General features: G+C 34.4%; 1 protein-coding gene across 4 annotated transcripts in view; it reads left to right on the plus strand.

Annotated features, from left to right (window-relative positions):
• CCDC91 (coiled-coil domain containing 91) overlaps positions 1 to 22975 on the plus strand; it is a 378567-nt gene that overhangs the window by 124483 nt on the left and 231109 nt on the right. For all 4 annotated transcript variants that reach the window (XM_024733359.1, XM_024733361.1, XM_024733360.1 and 1 more), the window contains exons 4-6: positions 4219 to 4379; positions 5289 to 5492; positions 6227 to 6331. In XM_024733359.1, coding sequence (XP_024589127.1) covers positions 4219 to 4379; positions 5289 to 5492; positions 6227 to 6331 — 470 coding nt within the window. The remainder of the gene's footprint in view (positions 1 to 4218; positions 4380 to 5288; positions 5493 to 6226; positions 6332 to 22975) is intronic.

The following is a 22975-nucleotide window of genomic DNA, read 5'->3' on the forward strand; positions in this document are numbered from 1 at the left end:
TTGTTATTGTTTTTACATATGAATGCTATTGATTTCTGTTCATTAAGTTAATATCCTGCTACTTTACTGAATGTGTTTATTGTTTGAGTTAGTAGGAACATGAGGTGTAGTTTTCCTCCTTTTCTTATTTTTACGCTTCCATTTAATTTCTCTTGTCTAACCACATTGCTTTAGTAAGTGCAGTGTTAAGTGGTATGGAGATAGTAGGCATCCTTATATTATTCCTGATCTTAGAGGAAACACCTATAGATTTTTTCATTAATTAACTGAAAATTAATTTTCATTAATTAATTAACATTAATTAACTTTAGGAGTGAGGTCTGTATGTTTTATCTTAAGAAAGTATGCATCAATTTCTATTTGTTTGAGTGTGTGTTTTTTTTTTAACAGATACAGGTGTTTGATTTTTATCAAAAGCATTTTCAGCCTTAGAGCTAGTTACGCTATTTTTCTCTTTAAGTCTATTAATGTGGAATGTTATATTAATGAATTCCCTAATAGTGAGCCAACCTTGCATTCCTGGAACAAACCTGACTCATTCATTGCATATCATTTTCTCAATATGGTGTTAGATTTTGTTTACTAATATTTTATTTAGAACTTTTACCTAATTATTTTTAAGCAATACTCTAAAAATCTTTAATTGTTCTGTTTTTGTATTGTCTTTATCAGGCTTAGCTATCAATGTTATGTTAATGTTATGTAATGCTAATGAAGTTTCCCTTCATTTTCAATGCTGTGTAATAATTTTAGAGCATTGGGATTATTCATTTTTCGAATTCTTGTTGGAAATCCTCTTGAAATGCTTTATCTATAGGGTAGTTGCCTCATAATTTTATTTTTTCCCCAAGGAAATTATATATTTTTAAAGAATTTTTTAGCTTTAATCCAATCACCTTTTATAAACTATGTTTCTGTGGAGAATTGCCCATTTTATCTAGATTTTTCAAACCTATTTACTTAGAAGTCTGTAGAGGATTTATGATTAAAAAAATTCTTCTGTTTTAATTATTATGTTACTCTTGTCACTTAATTTATCTATTTGTACTTTTCTCCTTTTATTGTTAATAAATTAACTGCTGTTTTATTTGATTTTCTTAGAAATTCAGGATTTTGATTAATTAGATCTGCTTTATTTTCTTAATCTTTGACATCTGCATTATCTTTATTATTTTTTTAATGTGCTTTTAAAGTTTTCTGTGTTACTCGTATTTTAGTTTATGAGATGGAAATTTAATTCATTTTTTAGATTGATTGAAGTGTTCAAGGATCTAGAGTTTTTCTAAACTGCTTTAAATGTATCCCATAGATATGTAATGTTTTCATTATTATTTCTTAGAAATCTGTAATATCTTGACAGTGGAAAATTAAAATTGTATTGTGGTTGGATGGGTAACGGAGTAGGTGAAAAGATTCCTGGAAAAGTTTGTTGGTATTATTTCACCACTTTCATTAGAGGAAACTGTGGCTTAGAGGGGTTTGTGTAATTTGCTGCATAACAAGTAAGTTGTTATTGTTCAAATTTGAATCCATTTCTGATTCCACAGCTATGGCTTTTACTTAGGCAGTAATATTGTGAGGTCATGGAGGTACTGAACAGTACGGCATAATCAGGGAACTGTAAGTAGCACAGTGTGACTGGAGTGAAGTTGGCACTTGGTGGTATCATTTCTGGTTTGGGCAAATAGTTCATTGAGATACCATTAACATGAAGCAAAACAGGTTTATGTAAGATGATGGGTAAGTCTGAGGAATGTACGAGACAGCTAAATGGACTGTCTGGTAGTTAGGTGAGCATATGGATCTGGAGGTCTATAGAGTGGTTTGTGCTAGAAATGTGAATTTCGGTGTCATTAGCTTATAGGTGATAATTTAAATAATGGGTTCTGAAAGTGGTAAGAATAATGTGAACACTGAGAAGATCAGAGGGTGTAGGAAACAATGAAATTAAGACTGAGTGGAAAAGAGCCTGAAAAGGAAACAAGAAAAAAAAAGTTAAAATGTTAGGAGGAATTTAGGATATAGTGGCTTACAGGTGCCAAGGGAAGAGTTTCAGGGAAAAGGGAGAGTCATTAGTATTATGTGCTCTGGAGAACTAAAGGAAGATAAAATAAGAAGTGTTCATTTGACTTAATAATACCTGAAAGGAAAATTAATATCATAAAAAGTGGGTCTAGTGGCATGATGAGGGTTGGGTGAGGAAGAAGCAAATGGAGACAAGAAATCTGGTTAAGAAGGGAAAGTATGATAGTGGTAACTAGTGGGAAGTGTGAGGGTGAGGGGGCCTCCTCCCACTCCCTACTTTCCTCCCTCAACCTCTCCCTTTGCCTTCCCCTTATTTATCTCTTTTCTTTCCTTTCTCCCCCTTCCTTCCTTTATTCTAGCCTCTTTCCCTCTTTCTTTCCTTAATATGGCATACTTGAACATGTAATGTTACAGAATGAGAATTTAACTCATGACAACATGACATCTTGTCTTAGATTATGGCTATAAATGTGAATAACATAAAGAGATGTTAAAATGTTCAGGTGGTGGATCAGAATGATATTTTTAAGGGTTTCTTGAACATAGGATCATAGTCACGCATACCCTTTATGCCTGGAAGTAAAACATACTTGTCCAACAAATTTTAACAATCTTTGAAATAATGATGAAAATAATTTCAGCACAATGCTAAAAGCTTTACATATTTTAGTCATTTAAAACCTCATCAGCACCTCTATGCTAGTTTTACAGATGAGGAAACTGAAGGAAGTTAAGTAAACTTGCCAGATGTTGTACACTTGCTTTGGCAATATGATTTCAGAGTCTGTGCTCTAATCATAAGGCTGTATTCCTCTTCACTATACTATAGTACTTATTTTCATTCCTTTAAAAACTAATTAGTAATATTTTTGGTATAATTGTAATTTAGAATTAGAAGTTAGAATATTTTGACATTTTAGGGAAATCTGTTAGCATATAGAATAGTGAAGATTAGCAAAATTTTCTGAAAAAGATATGTAAAGTACAAACATGGGTTGAAATTCCCGTTTTCTGTATTTTAGTTAAAATAGTGAAATGCTTGTGGGAGAAGCTACAATACCTTATCCAGTATGGCACATAGTATTTGAAAAACACAGTACTGCTACACAATGAAAGTGTATATAAGATAATTAAATAATCCTATATGGTACCAATAAAAAATTGATACATTCCTTAGTTTGTTAATACCTAATGACGTTATAAATGTCTTTCTTCAGGGAAAAATGCAATTTCCATTGTGAGCTGCCTTCCAGAATTTATGGTAGAACTTCACTGACGTTGCTACTGATGCCAATGTGGAATAAAGGTCTTTATAATTTAGAAAGTCAAAACGTATAAATGAATTACTGTTAAAGATGATTTAGTTAACTCTTCTTAAATTTTAAAACACACAATACAAATGCATTTGAATTTTTAGAAAGAACGTTTGAAAATAAAGTAATATCTGTTTATTTTGCCATCATCAATATTTTTGTCTTATTTCATGTTTGGAATTGGCTTTCCTTTTGTGACCTTTGTATTTGAACCCTAAGCACAGTCTAATAATATTTTGTTGTGAAACTAATTACAGAGTTGCATTTCAACATTATTTTTATGTGGAAACAACTAAAATTGACTTTAACATGAAAAATCTTTTGCTGTTGTAAAAGAAGAAATTAACACAGAGACAGTGGATTAGCTATTTTAACGTCATTGTTCTTCCCCTTAGCTCGCTTTATTGTCATAAGTATTTCATTTGACTTCCCTCCTGGGTCATAAGGTCATGGAGTACATGGATGCGTGTCCTGCTCATTGCTGTCTCCTCAGTACCTAGTGCCTGTGTTTGGCACTGGTAGGCATGCTAGTGCTTTTTCTTAACTAATTGAATAGGTAAATAATATATTTGAATAATGTCTCTGAGTTGCAAATGCACCCCTTATGGTAATGTGTTAGTATGTAGACGTTAAGACATTATTAAGTTGTTTTGTTTGCTTGGGTCTCACATGGAAATGTCCTGTTCAATTTAGAAACACTAGTTTTAGATCTCAGATAAAAATCCCTGAAAAATAGTCATAGAATCCTCATTTTCTATCTCATTGCTTTTACTTTCCTTACCCCTTTTTCTTTCCCTCCCTCTACTCTCTTTCTTCCCTTCAACCTGTTCTTTATTTTCCCTTTAATGATCCTTGTTTTGTTTTGTTTGTTTTCCTTTAGTATCTGGAGTCCATCTTTCTCCAGCCTCTCCTGAGATTGTATTGGACCATGACCACACTTCTCCTTCGGTTGGCTGCCTCTCTTCTGAGCCCATCATTTCATCACCAGAGAATACACATGCAGACAACAGCATTGTCAGTCAAACTTTTCCTAAAGCACAGGTAAAGACAAGCATATTTTTATAGGAACTTTGCCAACTTAAAAAATTGCATACTGATTTAATTGAAGATTTCCTGATTTCCATTTTTTTCCCCCTCCTGTAGATACTCTAACTTTGAGGTTAATATCTAGAATTTTAAAAACTGAATACTGTGTTTGTTTTGTGGCCCAATTGCAAGGTATTTAAGCAGTGTTAGTTACCAAAATACTGTTTGAAAACCAAATATGTTTTATTAAAGTTGACTTAGTTTTGCATTGCAGATCGTGAACTTCAAAAAGGAAAATAATTACAAAAAAACGATTTCTCTTTTCAGGGAAGCTTACCATATGTTTTCAAGTATTAGAGTGTTCATTTCAATTTTAGAATAAGACCAAAAACACAGCGGTCATAGCATTTATTCATTCAAATATTTATCGATCCAGGCCTTGTGCTAGACACTGGAGTTATTCCAGATTTCCAAAGTGCTGTATACAATCTTGAGTCACCCGTTATCTTTACTAGAAAGTGATGATCAATTAGTGGCTATTGATAAATTTTAAAATCTGATTTATAACTTAGTATATAAACAAATTCTGAGTGTGTGTAAATTCAAGAACTGGTATCAGATGTATTTATACTTAATATACACTCTCAAGAAAAAGTTTTAAGTTTTTAATGCTTTGCTTGGAAAATAATAAATGCTTTAAACTCTGAAGTTTACAGAAAATTTTGTTTCTTATTGCAAAGATCAGGTTGTTGTAATAGTTTGAGGTCTTCTGTAGATTTACTTAAAGGGTGAAATAATTTCGGAACCTTTGCTACAACTTAATTTCCAAATGTGGTTTCTGGTGCCCTTTGGATGTTTTCCTTCTTGGTGCAGTGTGAACTTTCCCCTCTTGTGTTTTTTTTTTTTTTTTTTAATGTGGTTTAGATTCAGCAATCAACACACACTCATCTGGATATCTCACTTTTTCCGTTGGGTTTAACTGAGGAGAAAAGTAATGGAACAATTGCTCTTGTGGATGATTCTGAGGATCCTGGAGCTAATGTATCAAACATACAGCTTCAGCAGAAAATTTCAAGTCTGGAGATGAAACTCAAAGTATCTGAAGAAGAAAAACAGAGAATTAAAAAGGTATATTTACATTTGCCTAAAAAATAAATGTTTGAATTGCAGATACTGGAAATATGATATAATCCCAACTTCTGATTAAAAATTCAGCAGTGGAAAAGCTATTATGCTCTTTGGCTGTAGGTTTAAATCAGTCATACAAGCTCATCTCTTACGAAAGTCTTTGATAAGAAATTTCTAGTTTTAAAGGTGTACTTTTAAAGATATGAACATCTTTTACTAGATTTTTTTTTTCGCTAATGAATGCTTTCCTTCTGGTTTATTTTTATTTACTTTGAAAGCAGGTAGTGTTGTATTTCTTATGTACGTTAGAAGATCTGTAATATTCATTTGTCCCTATGAGAAGTCAGACATGATGGGATATTTGACAAGATTACTTAGAAATACAGCTATTTTAGTAAATTATTTATGTGTTCTCATTTCTGTTTCCTACAAATATCTCTATAAAAAGACCTTAGCAAATTTATAGAAAGTATAGGTAGAGTGTTGTTTATAATTAGTTTAGATGCTTTTATTTATTTATTAGCATGAATAATTTTAGTGTTATAGCAGTGTTTGATACTGGTCTGGGAATGAGAGTGAAGCATACGTTTTATAATATTGTTGAACTTTGAAAACCATACTTCTGGTGGGTTCTTTCCTTACCACATATTTTCTAAATATGTTCATTGAAAAAACTGAATATATTTTATGCCTTTAAATATTACAAAATTTATGCTTGGATTTTTTTCTTTTAGGATGTGGAATCATTGATGGAAAAACATAGTGTCTTGGAAAAAGATTTCCTTAAAGAAAAAGAGCAAGAGGCCGTTTCTTTTCAAGATAGATACAAAGAACTTCAGGTAAAAACAGTGAATTATAAATTTAGTATGTAGGCCTTTTGATGAAGCATGTAATGTAACTTCAAAAAGTGATCAATGAAAACTTTATGAACGAAGCATCAGATACTTGCTTAAATATGTAAAATACTGACTAACATGTGTGAAATTAATGATAAATGCCATTTTGAGGAGCACGAATCCCTGAGAGGCCATGCAGGTTAGCTGATTCAGACTCAGCCTGGCGAAAAATATTCTGTTTCTGATGATTTTCTCAATTTGGAAATTAGACATTCCAATTTTTCTTATTGTGATTACATTTGAAAAGAGCTTAGAATCGTATAAACACCAAACTGAGATATTTAACCTTTTTCATAAATTGTTTGTAATCAGTGTCACCTCATCTTCTCCTCAAATTTCCTTAACAAACTTGTTTCTTCTGCAGTCTTCCCCATCCCAGGAAATAGCAGTTCTGTCTTTCCAGTTGCTAAAGCTGAAACCCACATTTATTCCTTTTTGTGCTTACCCCATGTCTGTTCCTTAAGCAAAACCTGTTGGCTCTACCTTCAAAATATCCAGGTTTTGACTGTCATTATGGTCACTGCTGCCAACCTATTCTAGGCCATCCTTATTTCTCCCTTGGAATACTGAAGTATCTTCTATTCTAATCTTTTTTGCTTCTGTCATTGCCCACTTACAGACCATTCTCCACATGACAGCCACTGTGATCTGTTTAATAGTTAAAGCTGCTCATGTCATTTCTTTGCTTGGAAACCTTCAATGGCTTCTCACCTCACCCAAACTAAAAGTCAAGTAAGTCCTGAAAATGGTTTGCAAGGCCCTCCATTTTTTTGTGTTCCTCCTCCCTGTCTTTTACCTGATTCTTTCTCTTCAATCGTTTTGCTTTATCCCTTTGTCTAGAGCACTCGTCCCTCAATTTTCTGCATTGTTTACTTTTTTATATCATTCAGGTCTCCGTGTACATAATCACCTTATCAAGGGAGACCTTTCCAAACAATGCTGACATCCCCTACCAGCCTTCCCACATTCTGCTTTATTTTTCTCCATAGCACTTTTCACATCTGACAAACTATGTATTTACTTGTTTATTTGCCTAGATCGTTTTAATAGTCTCCTAAGTGGCCTTCTAGCTTCTACCCGTGCTCTTCTCCCTTAATGAGTCTTTATTTCAGCAGGTGGAGTAGTGTTTTTAAAAAATGTGAGTCAAATCATTTCCCAACCTCAACTATCATTCTCCTTTCAGTGTAAATCTTCTGGCTTCTCCAACTTTTCCAGTTCGCCCCCAGCTATTTACTTACACTGAATTCATAATAAGGTCCAGGCGAATATATGAGTCTGTTACTGAGGGCATTCCTTGCCTGTTGGAGTGGTGAGTGGAGGGAAACAGTTTGTGATTCATTCAGTTTCTCTGACTGGAATGCTCTTCCTGCAGATATCTGCATGGCTTTGTTTAAAAAATGTAAAACTTGAAAACAAGGAAAATGGTGAGCAGTATGTTCTTTCAGTGTCCTATGAGGGCATTACTTACTAGACCTACTCAAGGATTATTTAAAAGAATGTAGTACTCACTGTGAATGTGACTCACTGTTTACTATTGATTAAAAGTCTCAGTTGTATTGACATTACACGTTAATTAATTTTTTTCACAGGAGAGGTGCAAATAATATCTCTCTGTTAGAATTTCAAAGAATAGTGTTTATTGCCCTGTAGGACATTCATTAGACATTATCTCCATCTAGCACTCTTGCTTTGTCTAACACTCCGTTATTTAAAATTTCTATTCGTATGCCTATTCAAATGTTCTTTGAACCAGTCTTAACATCTGATTCCTTCTGTTAACATAAATGATTCTTATATTAATAAAGAGTAGTATAAGTCTTTGATGTGTTTCATTTATATTTATATGAGTCACATTTTAACTTTTTGAAAATTATACTTTTTAACAACTCTCAGTGAACCCTAGTTTCCTTTAGAAAGTTGCTCAAATGCTACCTTCTTGTGGAAGCTTTCTTTGACTATGCTATAGAAAATAAGAACCTGTGTACATGCTCAGCATTCCCTAGCCCCCTTTCTTTGCTTTTTTCCCCCCTCCTCATAACAATTGTTATTTTATTTTGATTTGTTTATTTGTTCTTTTACCCTCACCAGAGTGTAAGCTCCATGAGATTGGGAACTTTCCAGTGCCTAGAGCAATACTTGGCATGTAATGTGGGCTCAATTAATACTCCTGAATGAATGAATGAATTCACTAATATAACGCACCCTGCTGCCCAAGGGCTAATTACATTGTGTACAGCCACATTTATAGCTCCATACTTGGAATTAGGGTGCTTATTGGAAGGTTCAGTACTGATTACTGGAACTTTGTGTTTTCTTCTCTCTACATTGAGTGACTTATTCTGGGCCCGTTAGTGAGACAGATACCTTTGCAAATTCGGTTTCTGAATCTGTTAATGGGAACAATAACATACCTGAGAGACCATCTAACACCTGGTATACAACATTTTGAGCTTTCCATAGTGAAAACCAATGTAAACGCCTAGTGACATTATCATTGTTGTCTTATTGCTTTTACTATTAATAGTGGTAATCTAAGAGTAACAACTTGAGTCTTAAAAACTAATATTCAATTTAAAAATACTTTCCTTTTACTAGAAACAGTACGTCTCAAGAAAACATTTTTTAGGTGATTTTACTTCAGTACCAAAAAGGACCTCTCTCCTTTTTATACTATGTGGAAAAAAGAGTAAACTAACTTAGGGAGTATTTTATCACCTTGGCCAAATAAGTGATAGAAAAGTGTACTAGGAGGTCTAATAGACAAATTGAACTCAAAGGCAGGCACACTGTTTAGTTTCTATGTACCTGCTGGGTGAGGGTAGAGTCTGGGTTTAGCATTTTGGCCTTTGCTTATAGAGCTGGAGATGGGATCACATTTTTTTTTTTCCCGTGGGGTTTGGCTCTCATAGAGCACTTATTATCTACCAGTTATCTGTTCTGCTAGGTTGCCCCTTTTGTGGACCTTTGGATGGAGGGGGATAGCTTTCCTTGGGGCTGTTTGTGTTTGTGCCCATTGGAATTTCCTGGTTGCTGGTCATTCCAGTACCTAGTTTGGGATATAGGAGGCTAAAAGAAAACTCACAAAATTTGCTGCTGTGTCATTCCTTGGTTCCTCAAGTCCGCAGGTGGTCTGCTTTCTTGTCCCCCTTTGCAGTCTTCTTACATTTGTTTTAAAGATAATGTCCAGGTCTTTTAGCTGTACTTCTTGAGAAAAATAGGGAGAAGTGCATCTATTTCATCTTAGTTTAGAAGTGAAATAAAAAGGAACATTTTAAATTTTAAATATTCTTTATTGTAGCTACAGCAGAAAATTAATTCAAGCTTAAAATACATTAATCTAAAGCAGGTATTTTGAGTAAAGTTTTTAAGGAAAACAGCTTAAGTAATCAACTCATAGAGTCCTTGTAGATAGAAGAGGGGAAAATAAAAATATGCATAACTCAGTTTGTGAGATAATCCATAAATCTCTATATCTACTTCATACTTACCAAGTTTGTACATAAATAGGTATATGTGTTAGACTTCCTGGAAATGTATTTTTAATAAATATATTTAAATTGTATTGTACCTGATCATTAGAATTTAGAAAATCTTGACCGTCACTGTTTGACCTTTATGTAATTCATTTCTTTCTGGGTATATAGCCTTTTTTAAAAACTGGTACAAAGTTGGTTGTATCTAATAATTTCTTAGGAAGAAGAGATGTGATTAAATTTGTGAGTATCAAAGGAGGCCACTCTATGCTAAATATATGTAGGATGAAATTTTAGCAAAAGTAAGTTTTTAAATCATGAAAATATATATTAAATTTCTTGCTTGAATTATGGTCTGCAAGTCATCCCTCAGATATTTGAAAGTCAATATATTTATCATGTATTTTCTGTAGACTATGGCAATCCACATCTTTTTTATATTAAGACATATATAGCATACGGGTCTTCTAAATATTTGTGGAGCTTAATGAAATAGAAAAAGTTTTCTGCTATTTTTGATGACAGGGATAATATATTGGTGCCTGCCTCTCTATGGTATCCTAAATAAAGCAAAATATCCAGGAGTACAAAAATTAGTCCTGATAAGACTGAATTAAATTGACTGAGAAGCCTTTCTCCTTAAAAAATGTTAGTATGATTGTATATTTATAAGAATAATAGGTTTATTGTGGAAAACGTGGACAATACAGAGAAAAAAAAGCAAACAAAATTCATACCTATTCATCACCATGAAAAATCCAAGTATTTTCACATGGTATCAAAATATAGTGCTCGAATTTTCAATTTTGTAAGAAATCTACCTCCGCTTAGACCAGTGTTGGGTGTGCCTTTGTCAATATTTTAATCTGACACGAGATGGAGTAATTAATAAATGGAATGTTTGTAAAACCCTTAAAACTTTTTAAAAAGAGCAATATTAACTATTTTAGAGAATTCTAACAGTGTGGTTTTATGTGGTATGGTCTAATTACCAGGTTAGGTGGAGCGGTGTGAATGTGCCCATAACAGAAGGAAATAAGGAATACCGTGAACTCTGCAGTACAGTGGGGGTGTGCACTACCTCTCCTTTCCTGTGCTATTCAGGGTGTGAGCCTAAGCAGAGGAAGAAAAGTGAATCATGCTCCATGTGTCAGCGGTAGCTATTTAAAGAACTTTTCAGGAAACATGAATAGAGAGCTCCTCTTAGTACATCTTGGATTCCAATCTCTTTTGTCTTTTGTCTCTGACTCATAGCAAGTACATCCACACCTGTGACGAGCACTGAAGAGACTTGGAAGCTTCTCACACTGTACATTTCATACTGTGGCCACATTTTAACAAGTTTAATTAATAGATGCAGCTGATTGTTAAATTATCATCTCTGATAGTTGTTGGTATTGGTAGCTATGGCTAGTTTTGGGAATTTCCTGAACAAACTTTTTAAAGGTTGTGTCTGTGCTTCCAAATGCCATTTCCTATTGAAATGTCTCTTAGTTATAGTATGTTGATTATTCAGTTTGAGAATTTAATTTTAAAAAAGTGATGTGAAAACACAGTGTTTCAGAGGACTTTAAATTGATCTCATAAATGTATTTATACTGCTTCAGAGTATTACCTGTGTTCTGTTGCTGATTTCAAAGGTTACATTACATCATTTTGAATAGATACTATTCTCAATATTTTTGTGTACTGTTTTAAAGTGAATACTAGTCAGGTGTTGGAAAGTTGGGCCCTTAGCCAGAGACTACTGTAGTAATTATGCTTTATGGCATTAGAGCAATGTCTTGATACCTTGAGCATTTAACTTGATAACCTGGTATGTGAGGAATTAACCAGTTCTGCATAACTAACCCAAAATGTAGTTGAAGTCCTACTTAGTAGTAGAGAATACTGAAAGAAATACAAATTACACATAGCTTGAAGATATCCTATTTATTCACCTGTCTTTAAAAATGATTATCCATATTCTGAGAAAGCCCTGGGGGAAAATGAAAGGAAAATAAAGATTTTATGTTTTGGTTTCAAAACTTCAGTGGAAGAAGTCACTGTAGATGTGGTGGAAATGGCAAGAGAAGTAGAATTAGAAGAAGAGCCTGAAGATGTGACTGAATTGTTGCAGTCTCATAATAAAACTTGAAAGGATGAGGTGTTGCTTCTTTGGTTTAGCAAAGAAAGTGGTTTCTTGAGATGGAATCTGCTCCTGGTGAAGATGCTGTGAAGATTGTTGAATGACAACAACAGATTTAGAATGTTACATAAACTGAATTGGTAAAGTAACAGCAGGGTTTGAGAGGATTGACTCCAATTTTGGAAGATGTTCTACTGTGGGTCAAATGCTATCAAACAGCATTGCATGCTACAGAGAAATCATTTGTGAAAGGAAGAGTCAGTCGTTGTGGCCTACCTCACTGCTGCTTTATTTCAAGAAACTGCCACGGCTGCCCCAGCCTCAGCAAGCACCACCCTGATCAGTCAGCAGCCATCAACACTGAGGCAAGAGCCTCCACCAGCCAAAAGATTAGGACTCACTGAAGACTCAGATGATGGCTAGTATTGTGGATTGGGAATCAAACCCACAGTATCTCCGAGGAATGCCTGTAAACAGATGGTAGTGTACTAAATAAATGCACTTTTGTTATTTATTTAAAAAATTCACCTCCTCCCTTCCTTTTTTTTTTTTTTGCGGTACGCGGACCCCTCACTGTTGTGGCCTGTCCCGTTGCGGAGCACAGGCTCCGGACGTGCAGGTTCAGTGGCCATGGCTCACGGGCCCAGCCGCTCCGTGGCATGTGGGATCTTCCTGGACCGGGGCACGAACCCGTGTCCCCTGCATCGGCAGGCGGACTCTCAACCACTGCACCACCAGGGAAGACCCCTCCTTCCTTTTTGAAGCATATTTCTTGGAGGCCCTTCCATAGTGGTTCATTAAGAGATTCCTTATTCTTTTTATGGGTATCTAAATATATTATTCCATTTTCTTTTATTATGAAGTATTGCTTAATTTCATCTACTCTTCTTTTAATTTCTTATTCTTTAAAGTCAAATAATTTTACTGTAATATGTCCTGGTATTGGTCATTCTAGGTTGATTTCCCTAGATTTCCAATGTGTCCTTTAATATACATATATAGTTTCAATTCCTCCTTCTAAATGTCAAGGAATTTTGTTTTTTTTTTAAAAATGACTATGAATTAATCATTGTTAAAGCTAGGTGACCGTTTTAAAATTTTATTTATTTATTTATTTATGGCTGTGTTGGGTCTTCATTTCTGTGAGAGGGCTTTCTCTAGTTGTGGCAAGGGGGGGCCACTCTTCATCGCGGTGCGCGGGCCTCTCACTATCGCGGCCTCTCTTGTTGCAGAGCACAGGCTCCAGCTGTGCAGGCTCAGTAGCTGTGGCTCACGGGCCTAGTTGCTCCGCGGCATGCGGGATCTTCCCAGATCGGGGCTTGAACCCGTGTCCCCTGCATTGGCAGGCAGATTCTCAACCACTGCGCCACCAGGGAAGCCCAGGAGTTTTTATTAATTATAAATTTAATACTTGTTTTATTTTCTTACTATGTTTTATTTGTTCTGATGACTCTTATTATGTGTTTATTGGTTACTCTCTGTCTTCAGTATTACCCTTTATTCTTGAATCCTTTTCATCTTTCTTCATTTCTTTTTGATCTAAAATGTGTTTCCTCTCTTATTCCAGTTCTCCTAAGGTATTTTCAGTTTAGCTTATTTAATGTTATATTCTTTTTAGTTTAGTCATCATTTCTGAAATGATTTATTCTGTTAAAATTTTTTTCTGAAATTTCTCGCATCATTTCTGAGTTTTTCTAATTATGATTCATATTGTTCTGTAATCTCCTTTATCACTTTCATAATGTCTTTTAACTCAGTTTGAAATACAAGGGTAGAATTTAAAACTTCTTTTTAAAATATATATTTCTGCTGTGCTTTTATTTTATGTAGGGCTGTCATACTGTTCCATCTATCTATCTATCTATCTATCTATATAAAACATTGCATAGCATTTGACATAATTTACTGTTATTTGTTTTTATGTGAAATTAGTTTTCTTGATCTTTTTAACTGGAGGAGTGATTTAAGGCAGTTTTTTTCCCCCTCATGATTGTATAGTGCTTTAATGTTTCTGTCAGATTAGAAGGATGTGGCAACATTTGTAGATTTTCTGACTCTGTTCCCTTTTTTCACTTTGACTTGATCTTCTTTTCCTTCCTCGTTTTGTTGTCTCTGGCTTGGTCAATTTGGACTCTGTTCTCAGCTTTTTCTCCTCAATGTGGGGATTTCTCTTGAAAGTATTTAGAGTTTATTGGACCCAGTGTATCCTGGGCCATTGATACCCTACTGAGGACCACTTGTACTTATTAGAATGTTAGGCTCCTCTGTCTTACTTGCTGTCCTCATATTGGCCTGCTGACCTCTCTGGTGAGTATCTGTTAGCTGTTCTGGAGTTCTCATGTCTGTCTGATACCCTGTTGCTTTCATCTTTCCTCTTGCCCAGATTCTGATGCCATGCAGATCTTGAGACTGTTCTTGGTTTATTTTTACTTGCTTATATTCTGGCATTCTCAGAGATACTGTGACATCTATTTTTGTGATAGATAATGAGTATGAGCTTTTGGTCCTACTTTTTTAGGTGCTCTATGTGTTTTTGTGAGGGAATTTTGAGAGATCTGAAAACTGTACCATCATTACTACCATATTCCCAGTATTCTCTCACTGTTAATTGTTATTAAAGGGAATTATCTGGGTTAGCAAAGATTAAACATATGCTTTCCCCAAGGATATTTACCTCTTTATGGAATTAGTACTAGATTGTAGGGAGTTGTAGGTCTCAATATTGCTTAATAAAATTTGAGGGTAAAGACCGTGTCTTATTCATTTTTACATACTATTGCTTGGTACTTGTAGGTGCCTGTGAGAATTGTTGAAATGAAGAAGAAAATGTCTAGAGAATAAAAAAAAACTACTTGGGAAAACTACTACTCTATTCTTTGTTTTCATCTTCAGTTATTTAGAAAGTCAGTTATATTCCTTTTTCCTGATTGTCACTGAATTTCGCATGCTTCGTTCCATTTTTTCAAGGGAAGTAAAAAGCTTTAAACAACTAATTTGAGGAGGAGGGTGTTTACAAGAGTATCTAAATGGCTACTACTCATTTGATTTTTTTGTCTTACAACATATAACTTGTATTAATACCTTTTTACCTGTATCTGTAGATACAGATCACCAGCATCATGATTGATGTTCCTAATAAGGACCTTAACTCATTCCCTCCCCCCTGCAAAATATTAATTATCTTGAGAATAAACACTTAAGTTTTATACTATTTCTCCTCGTTCATTATCTTTATTCCCTAACTTAGGTGTTATAACCTTTCCCTAACTTAGGAGTTAGCAGCTTTTTCTTTTAAATGAGGATCATTTTTAGCAAATAAAAATGATATACTTTTCCAAAATGAAAACAGCTTAAACTCTTGTTTATAAAAACACTAGATTTTTGGATACAGTTTAAACAATAACAATACTATAAACATTTTAGGAAACCAACCCCCCCATTTTATCATCCAAATATGCAGTTTTTAGAAAAACAAAAACATTTTTTTTAGTTCTACCAGTGGGAAAAATGTATACTTTAACAATTGGATTATTTGTTCATAAGTAACAGTAGTAATGAGAAAATTGACCGTTCAGTTTCAAAGAATGCGAAGACTGGGGACATTATTGAGAATTGACAATGTAGGCATACCTTTTGGAAATTTCATGCTGGTTCATATTCTGAAGGTATTATGTGATTTTTTATCATTCCTGTTCTAATAATTCAGAAAATCAAGTTGTTCTTTTATTTATCGAAACTAAATTGAATAATTTTGAAGTCATTAGAATAATACCATCTTCAGTTCTACAGGCTAATTGACCATTGTGAAAATGTTTTTCCTCCCTTATACAATAACAGAAATTTTAAATGTTTGCTAGTACCTTCACAAATTTAAGATAACATAGATTTTTAAAGACACACCATCAATTTGATAATAGATTTTGAGGGGACAGAAAATATAACATTTCGTAATTTCAGAAACCTTAAAGTGTGATGAAATATGCATCTTAGATTTGATTAAATATGTGAAATGACTTTTTTGTGTTCCAAATAAGTTTCAACATATTTAGAAATTTTAAGTAGTTTAGCTAGAAATGTAAAATATTTAAAAACAAAAAATCAAGTAAACTTTTGGCTAGTTTAAATGAACCTTCAAATATTATAGTAAATAGAAAACAAAGGGTTTTTAACCTGCTTTTAAATTTAAAAATAGTTTTCTCAATTTAAATGAATTACCTTCATTAAAGAGAAGACTTCCTTCAAAAAAAATTTATACAAAGAACTGGATTGAGTCTACCTTAAATTTAGGTACCTAAATTCTCATAATATGATTCTGCATAAAATTTCTTCAGCAAGCATATATTATTGGGCGGCCCAAAAGTTCGTTTGGGGTTTTCTGTAACGTTAATAACCCATACAAAAAACCCGAACGAACTTTTGGGCCACCCAATACTTTTATATATTCATTTGGTCTTAAAAGTTTTACTCATTTTTAATTGTGAGTGATTCAAGGCTGAATGCTAATTTCAGAGCCATAATTTCTTTTAAAGTTAGATAGTACATGACCCCTTGTGAGTTATACTAATGCAAAGGCTTATATGAACACATTTCAGAGATGGTATAGAATTGTCATGATTCTTATTGTGTGACATTGAATTTGATCTTTAACTTGTCTTACACATTTAAATAACTTTTAAAATTGTCTTTTCAGGATCATGTAATTTGGTAAAATGTAATTTTAATGTTTATTTACAGTAATCCCATTTACTATTAGGGTGTTTGTAAGCACATTTGTCACATTAGGAGTGCATGTTTTACCTTCTTTACTAGATTGTAAATCGTCCAAGGAGAATTCTTAGAGCGCACACAGATTTTTTTGTACCCAGTAAATGTTTTTGAGCAGTGCTTAGTGATAGATTTTTGTGTGTGTGCATGTAATGGTATTGCCAAAAAATAGGAAAACATGGGCTTATAATGTGGCTAAGCCTCATTCTCATCCAGTGGTGAGGCAAACCTGTTATTTTTGAATACTCTAGTTTACAATCTCAAGGGATGTATTTACTGTATTTTCCTACTTATCTGAGGTCAAACTCTGACCTCAACCATTCTAGAACAAAGCCACAGACCTCACCAGTAAATGAAAAGACTGGTTTGAAGCAAATTCTTTAAAAATCCATGTAGAATACTTTATTTGGTAGGTAAGTCATGGTGCCTTTTTCTCTCTCAACCAGATAGTTGAGTATAAAGTAATGGAGAAAAGATGCATTTACACTCACAGCAGCCAGAAATGAATGTTGAAGGAGAAGACACACCCAAACTGAGGCAGGATTAGGTGGCTCCCAGGGTCTATATGTTTTCTATGTATTTCTTTGATGATCTTAAAAGTTTAGACTTTTCTCAGGCAGAAACATTTAATGTGGAAAGCGGTGACTAAGGCATATTTGCTACATGTTAATAGATAAGAATTGCTTTGAAGAGCTCTATCTCCTTTTCTCTTTGAGTGTTTACTTGCTGAGGAGGGTTGTGTCTTTACGTATTCTATCTGAAGGAGGAAAGATATTGTGATTTTGAAGGGAATAGTCAAGGAATTTACTATCTAAAACCCTTTAACAATACAGAGAATAGTGGCCAAAATCTGAAACTTTGGAAAGATGAGTATGTAGAATAAATGCTTTCTGAGCATTTTGTGATTGGTTAACTTGTTCGTTCCTACTTCATCTTCATGATTTAGCTCAACTGAAAGGCCACTTCTTTAGGTAACCTTTTTCTGATTTCTCTGGCTAAAGTAGTTTCTGCTCCCCCTAACCCACTCGTATTTTATTTTCCTCAAAATACTTAGCAGAATCTTGTTTATGTATTTATTGTTTGACTATTCTTCCTTTTTCTCAGAATGGAAGTTCCCGGAAGGGGAGACATTATCTGCCTTTTTAAATTATTATATTATCAGTTCCTGGAATAGTGCTTGGCACATAAAAAAATGTAGGTTGGTTAGCTGGTTGACTGAAATGGTTGGTGGCTTGTGCAGTACTATGGATTTAATGTGTCTCCACTTCCCCCATGCTCAAATTCATGTGTTGAAGCCCTAACCCCCAATGTGATGGTATTTAGAGATGGTGCCTTTGGGAGATCTTTAGGTTTCAATGAGGTCGTAAGGGTGGAGCCCTCATGAAGGGATTAGTGCTCTTATAAGAGACACCAGAAAGCTAGGTTACTCTCTCCCCTTTGGCATGTGAGGACACAGCTAGAAGGCAGCTTTCTCTAAGCTATATGCTGGAGAGAAAGCTCTCTCTAGAAACCATTCATACTGGCACTTTTATCTTGGATTTCTAGCCTACAGACTGTGAGAAAATAAATGCCTGTTGCAAAGCAATTATACCCCAATAAAGATGTTAAAAAAAAAAAATAAATGCCTGTTGTTTAAGCCACCGAGCCTATGGTATTTTGTCATGATAGCCTGAGCAGACTAAGACATGGAGTATAGGTGTTTTGTAAGTAATGCTATAGTGTACTTCATCATCCATTTAATGTTCCCTGTTGTGAGCCATCTCTATGCTAAAATTAAGTTGGATTCAATTTTTAAAAAGATAAAAGTAAAATACTTTTAATTTCATATTAAAAAGCTACTTAAGGAATTTATGGTTTTGAAGGAGGTTTTTGTGATAAAACTATTAGGAAATGTGTATTTTCTTTTGAGCCTAATACCTATATTATCCTTGTATTCTATTAAATAACATCTTATAAGAAAATCTTGTGTCAGCTCTAGATACAGAGTAGAGAGCATTTTAATAATGAAAAATAAATATAAATATGCTACCTACTCCATCTGCTTCTAAAGTTACAGACTGGCTGCCAGGGAGTTTCACAAGTTATGGCAGTGTCTGAAATCACAGAACAGCACGAAACCTCCAGAATCTGAAAAAGGTAACCTTCATGGCAAACACTAACCTGCTCTTTACTGCATAGGAATTTATGGATGTGGCAACAGCTCAGGTCCTGCTTTTGCTTTAAGACTTCACCAAGGAAGGACCTCATCCATTTTTAAAATCATTGACCCCTCTTTTGCTTTCAACTTCATGAGACTTTTTCCTCCTATCATTTCAGACTTGTTCCCCACTTGGCTTTTGAACTCTCCCCTATTTTGTTACAGTTTCTTTTACACAAGTAATATGCTTCCCAGATAGTTTCTTATCTTTTTTTTAAATACGTGTACGTTTTATATGTGTCTAAGTATACTTTTTCTGCCTTCCTTATTATTTCTTCTGTCTTATAAATTTTCTTTTGCTCTTTTTCTTAAAACATAATTTTTCTAGCAACACAGTCTAGTACAATAAAAAATTCTAATATAGAAATCTGTAACTCTGTGAAAGTTGCTTTTAATTTCATACCTTAGAGCTAACAGTGTTAAAACAGATACTATCAGCTTGTCTTCTAGAATATTGTATAAATTTACACTTTTACCAAGAAATAATGAGTGTGCCTATTTTGCCACATCCTTGCCTACACTATGTATTACCAGTCTTTTTGCCAATGAGAGAAGTAAGATATATCTCTTGCTTTCTTAATTTTCATTTTCTTATTAGTATGTATGATTTTTTCCTTATGCTATTGATCATTTTCATTTCATCCTTGAATTTTATGTATTTCTCCTTTGTCCATTAAAAAATTCTGTTCATCTTATTTTTAATGATTTATGGAAATCTTTATATATGAGGGTTATTTACACTTTGCCATATAGTATGAGGATTATTTTCTGTTTAATTGAACATTTAGATATTTAATAGGGCTATGCTTCTTCTTTTTTTTTTTTTTTAGCTAATCTTGCCTATTAATCTTCCAGTTAGATTTTAAAATCATTAAACCAGTTAAATTTAAAAAGAAAGCCCTGTTGGGATTTTGATAGAAATTTCATTAAATTTTTAGATTTATATATGGAAAATTAACATTATTCTGTATATTAAATCATTCTATTTAGTGGGTATGTTTCTCCATTTATTCCAGACTCCTTAAATATCCCTCAGTTGAGTTTTGTAGTTTTCTTTTTATAGCTCCTGGACATTTACTGTTAACTTTTTCCTAAAAATTGGTAAGAGTTTTTGTTTGTTTCATGTATAGTAATATACTTGTTATTTAGAATCAGATTTCCTATAATCTCACCATGGCTTTCAGTCTTGAGAGTTAAAAGCCCTTTAGCACCTACAATTTTGCACCTGAATTCAGTGCAACAAGCTAGACTACGTATACTCTCCCAGAAACTGTGTCACACGATGAAGATAGAAACGTAATTTCATTGGGAGAATGAATGGAAGAATAAATGTAAGCAATTGCCATACAGTCTGATGAGGTTTAGAATGGAGCTAGTATACTAAGTATGCAAGATCACAAAGGAGAAAAAGTCATTAGAATTTAGATTCAGAAGATTAACAGGTCTTTGTCAGGTCAATAGGGAAGGGAAGTCTTGTAAAGCAGGGGTCCCCAACCCCCGGGAACTGGGCCGCCCAGCCAGAGGTGAGCAAGCGAAGCTTCATCTGTATTTACAGCCACTCCCCGTCACTCGCATTACCGCCCGAGCTCCGCCTCCTGTCAGATCAGCGGCGGCGTTAGATTCTCATAGGAGCACAAACCCTACTGTGAACTGCGCATGCGAGGGATCTAGGTTGCGCGCTCCTTTTGAGAATCTAAAGCCTGATGATCTGAGGTGGAGCTGAGGCGGTGATGCTAGCGCTGGGGAGCGGCTGCAAATACAGGTTATCCTTAGCAGAGAGGTTTGCCTGCACAGAGACCATAATAAATCAATTCCTTGCAGACTCATATCAAAACCCTGTCAGTAAGTGGCAAGTGAAAACAAGCTCAGAGCTCCCACTGATTCTGCATTATGATGAGTTGTATAATTATTTCATTATATATTACAATGTAATAATAATAGAAATAAAGTGCACAATAAATGCAATGTGCTTGAATCGTCCCGAAACCATCCCCTCGCCTGCCACCTCCTGTGCATGGAAGAATTGTCTTGCACGAAACCGGTCCCTGGTGCCAAAATGGTTGGGGACCGCTGTTGTAGAGGGAGGGACATCTGCAGAGTCCTGCAGGTATGAAATAACATGACCTGTTTGAAGAATAGGTAGTCCTGGCGTTTCAACAGTGAGGGTATCTGGTTTGGTATATTAGCATAGGATATGAGGGGGAGGTGTTTTACTAGCAGACTCTGATAAAGGCTGCTGCGGGCTGTCAAAAAGCTTTTGGTAGTTGAGTGGCACTGAACATATTGGTGTTTTGGAAAGATGTTTCTTGTAGTTGATAGGTATGAGTTGGAGGAAGATGTATGGAATTAGGGAGATCTCTTCAGAAACATTCGGAGAGAAATGTGATGGAGGTCTTAGGTGGAGAAATACAAATAAAGATGGAGAGGAGGGAGAGATATTAGAAGATATTTAGGCAGAAAAATTTAGAGAATTTAACTGTTGGAAGTGAGGAAGAGGAAGGATGGCTTGGCTTTCAAGTTTGCAAAATTCTCTAGGTTCTAAATCATAAACTTTCCTTGTAAAACTTAAATATATATGGTTCATAAATATTGATGGTTTCATTTACCCTATAGCAAGTCAATAACAGCAATGTAATATGAAATTGGTGGGGTCAGGGACTGTTAGAAGTGGACATATACTCTCTATTTGCATTTAATTATTAAATCCTCTTGCTTTTCTTCCTCAGTCTCTCAAATCCTTAGTGCTTTTTCCCTCAGTAATGCCATTATGTTCGCCTAGGGAGCAGTCATCTTTGACTCGTATTACTACATGTGATTTTGTTTCACTCCAATTCAATATCCATGCTGACCCAGAATAATTCTTAAGATCTGATCATTTTATCCTGTGTCTTAAAATCCTCCAGTGGTTCTCTCTTTTCCTTCGGGTTAAGGCCAGCCTTTGAAAAACGTCAAAAAGTCTCATTTTTCTTACTTGTAAACTAGGAGTAATAATAATAATACTTCCTTTATGGGTTATTGTGAGGATAAATGTGTTCATGTTCTGAAGTGTTTAAGAACAGTGACTGGCACACAGCACTATATAAATGTTGATTCATGTTATTTTTATTACTTGTTTAGTATTTTAACTTTCCATCTAGACTGTGAGAACCATGAGGTTTGAGATGAAGTCTGTCTTTCTGTGTTTAGCACAGAATATAGTGATATTAAGTGCCTAATACATAGTCATTTTATGTATGAATGAATATCATCTGGAAGCATGATAACAAAGCATTCAAAAACTTTAAAGAGCAAAGGTCGAATTGTACTATTTGTTATAATGTAGTAGTAGAATAAATGTTCATAGTATCCTGCCTTGCTAAAAAAAAGGACCAATTGCATTTAATTGCTTATGTTGTAAGATAGCAGCTCTGAAATGCTATTTAGTTTTTCAAGAAAGATGTTAGATAAATAGGGAGTAAAATAAAGTGATGGATTATGTGTAAACAGAAAAGGAGAACAATGGCAATGTTGGATTATTAACTAAAAGTAATAGGTATCTTAACATCTGATGTCTTATGTAAGAAAAAGTTGATCTACCATAGGGTTTAAGTGTACTTTTTCTCCTGAAATGGGTGAGAAACAAGTTTGTTCATATGTACATTCATCCAAGGAATATTTATTAGATGCCTTCTATGTGCCAGGTACTGTTTTAGATGCTTGATATATTAAAGGAAAAACAACAACAGCAGCCAATTGCCATTCACGGAACTTACATTTTAGTGTATGAAAGAGAGTATGTAATAAATAAAAAGTAAGTTAATTTTGAAATAGAAAGTGAGTAAGTGATGAAAAAACAGAGCAAGTTAACGGGGATCGGGAGTACTGGGGGAACGAAGAGTAGATCACAATTTTAAATGCAGTGATCAAGGTTTCATTTAAAATGTGACTTTTGAGCAGAGACTTAACAATGGTGAGGAGTGAAGATATTAGGCCTGGAGAGCAGCCAAATGAAAATGCTCTGAAGTGGGAGCCTACAGAGCAGTGTG

Source organism: Neophocaena asiaeorientalis, unplaced genomic scaffold, assembly GCF_003031525.2.
Source record: "Neophocaena asiaeorientalis asiaeorientalis breed wild unplaced genomic scaffold, Neophocaena_asiaeorientalis_V1.1 scaffold150, whole genome shotgun sequence".
NCBI lineage: Eukaryota > Metazoa > Chordata > Mammalia > Artiodactyla > Phocoenidae > Neophocaena > Neophocaena asiaeorientalis.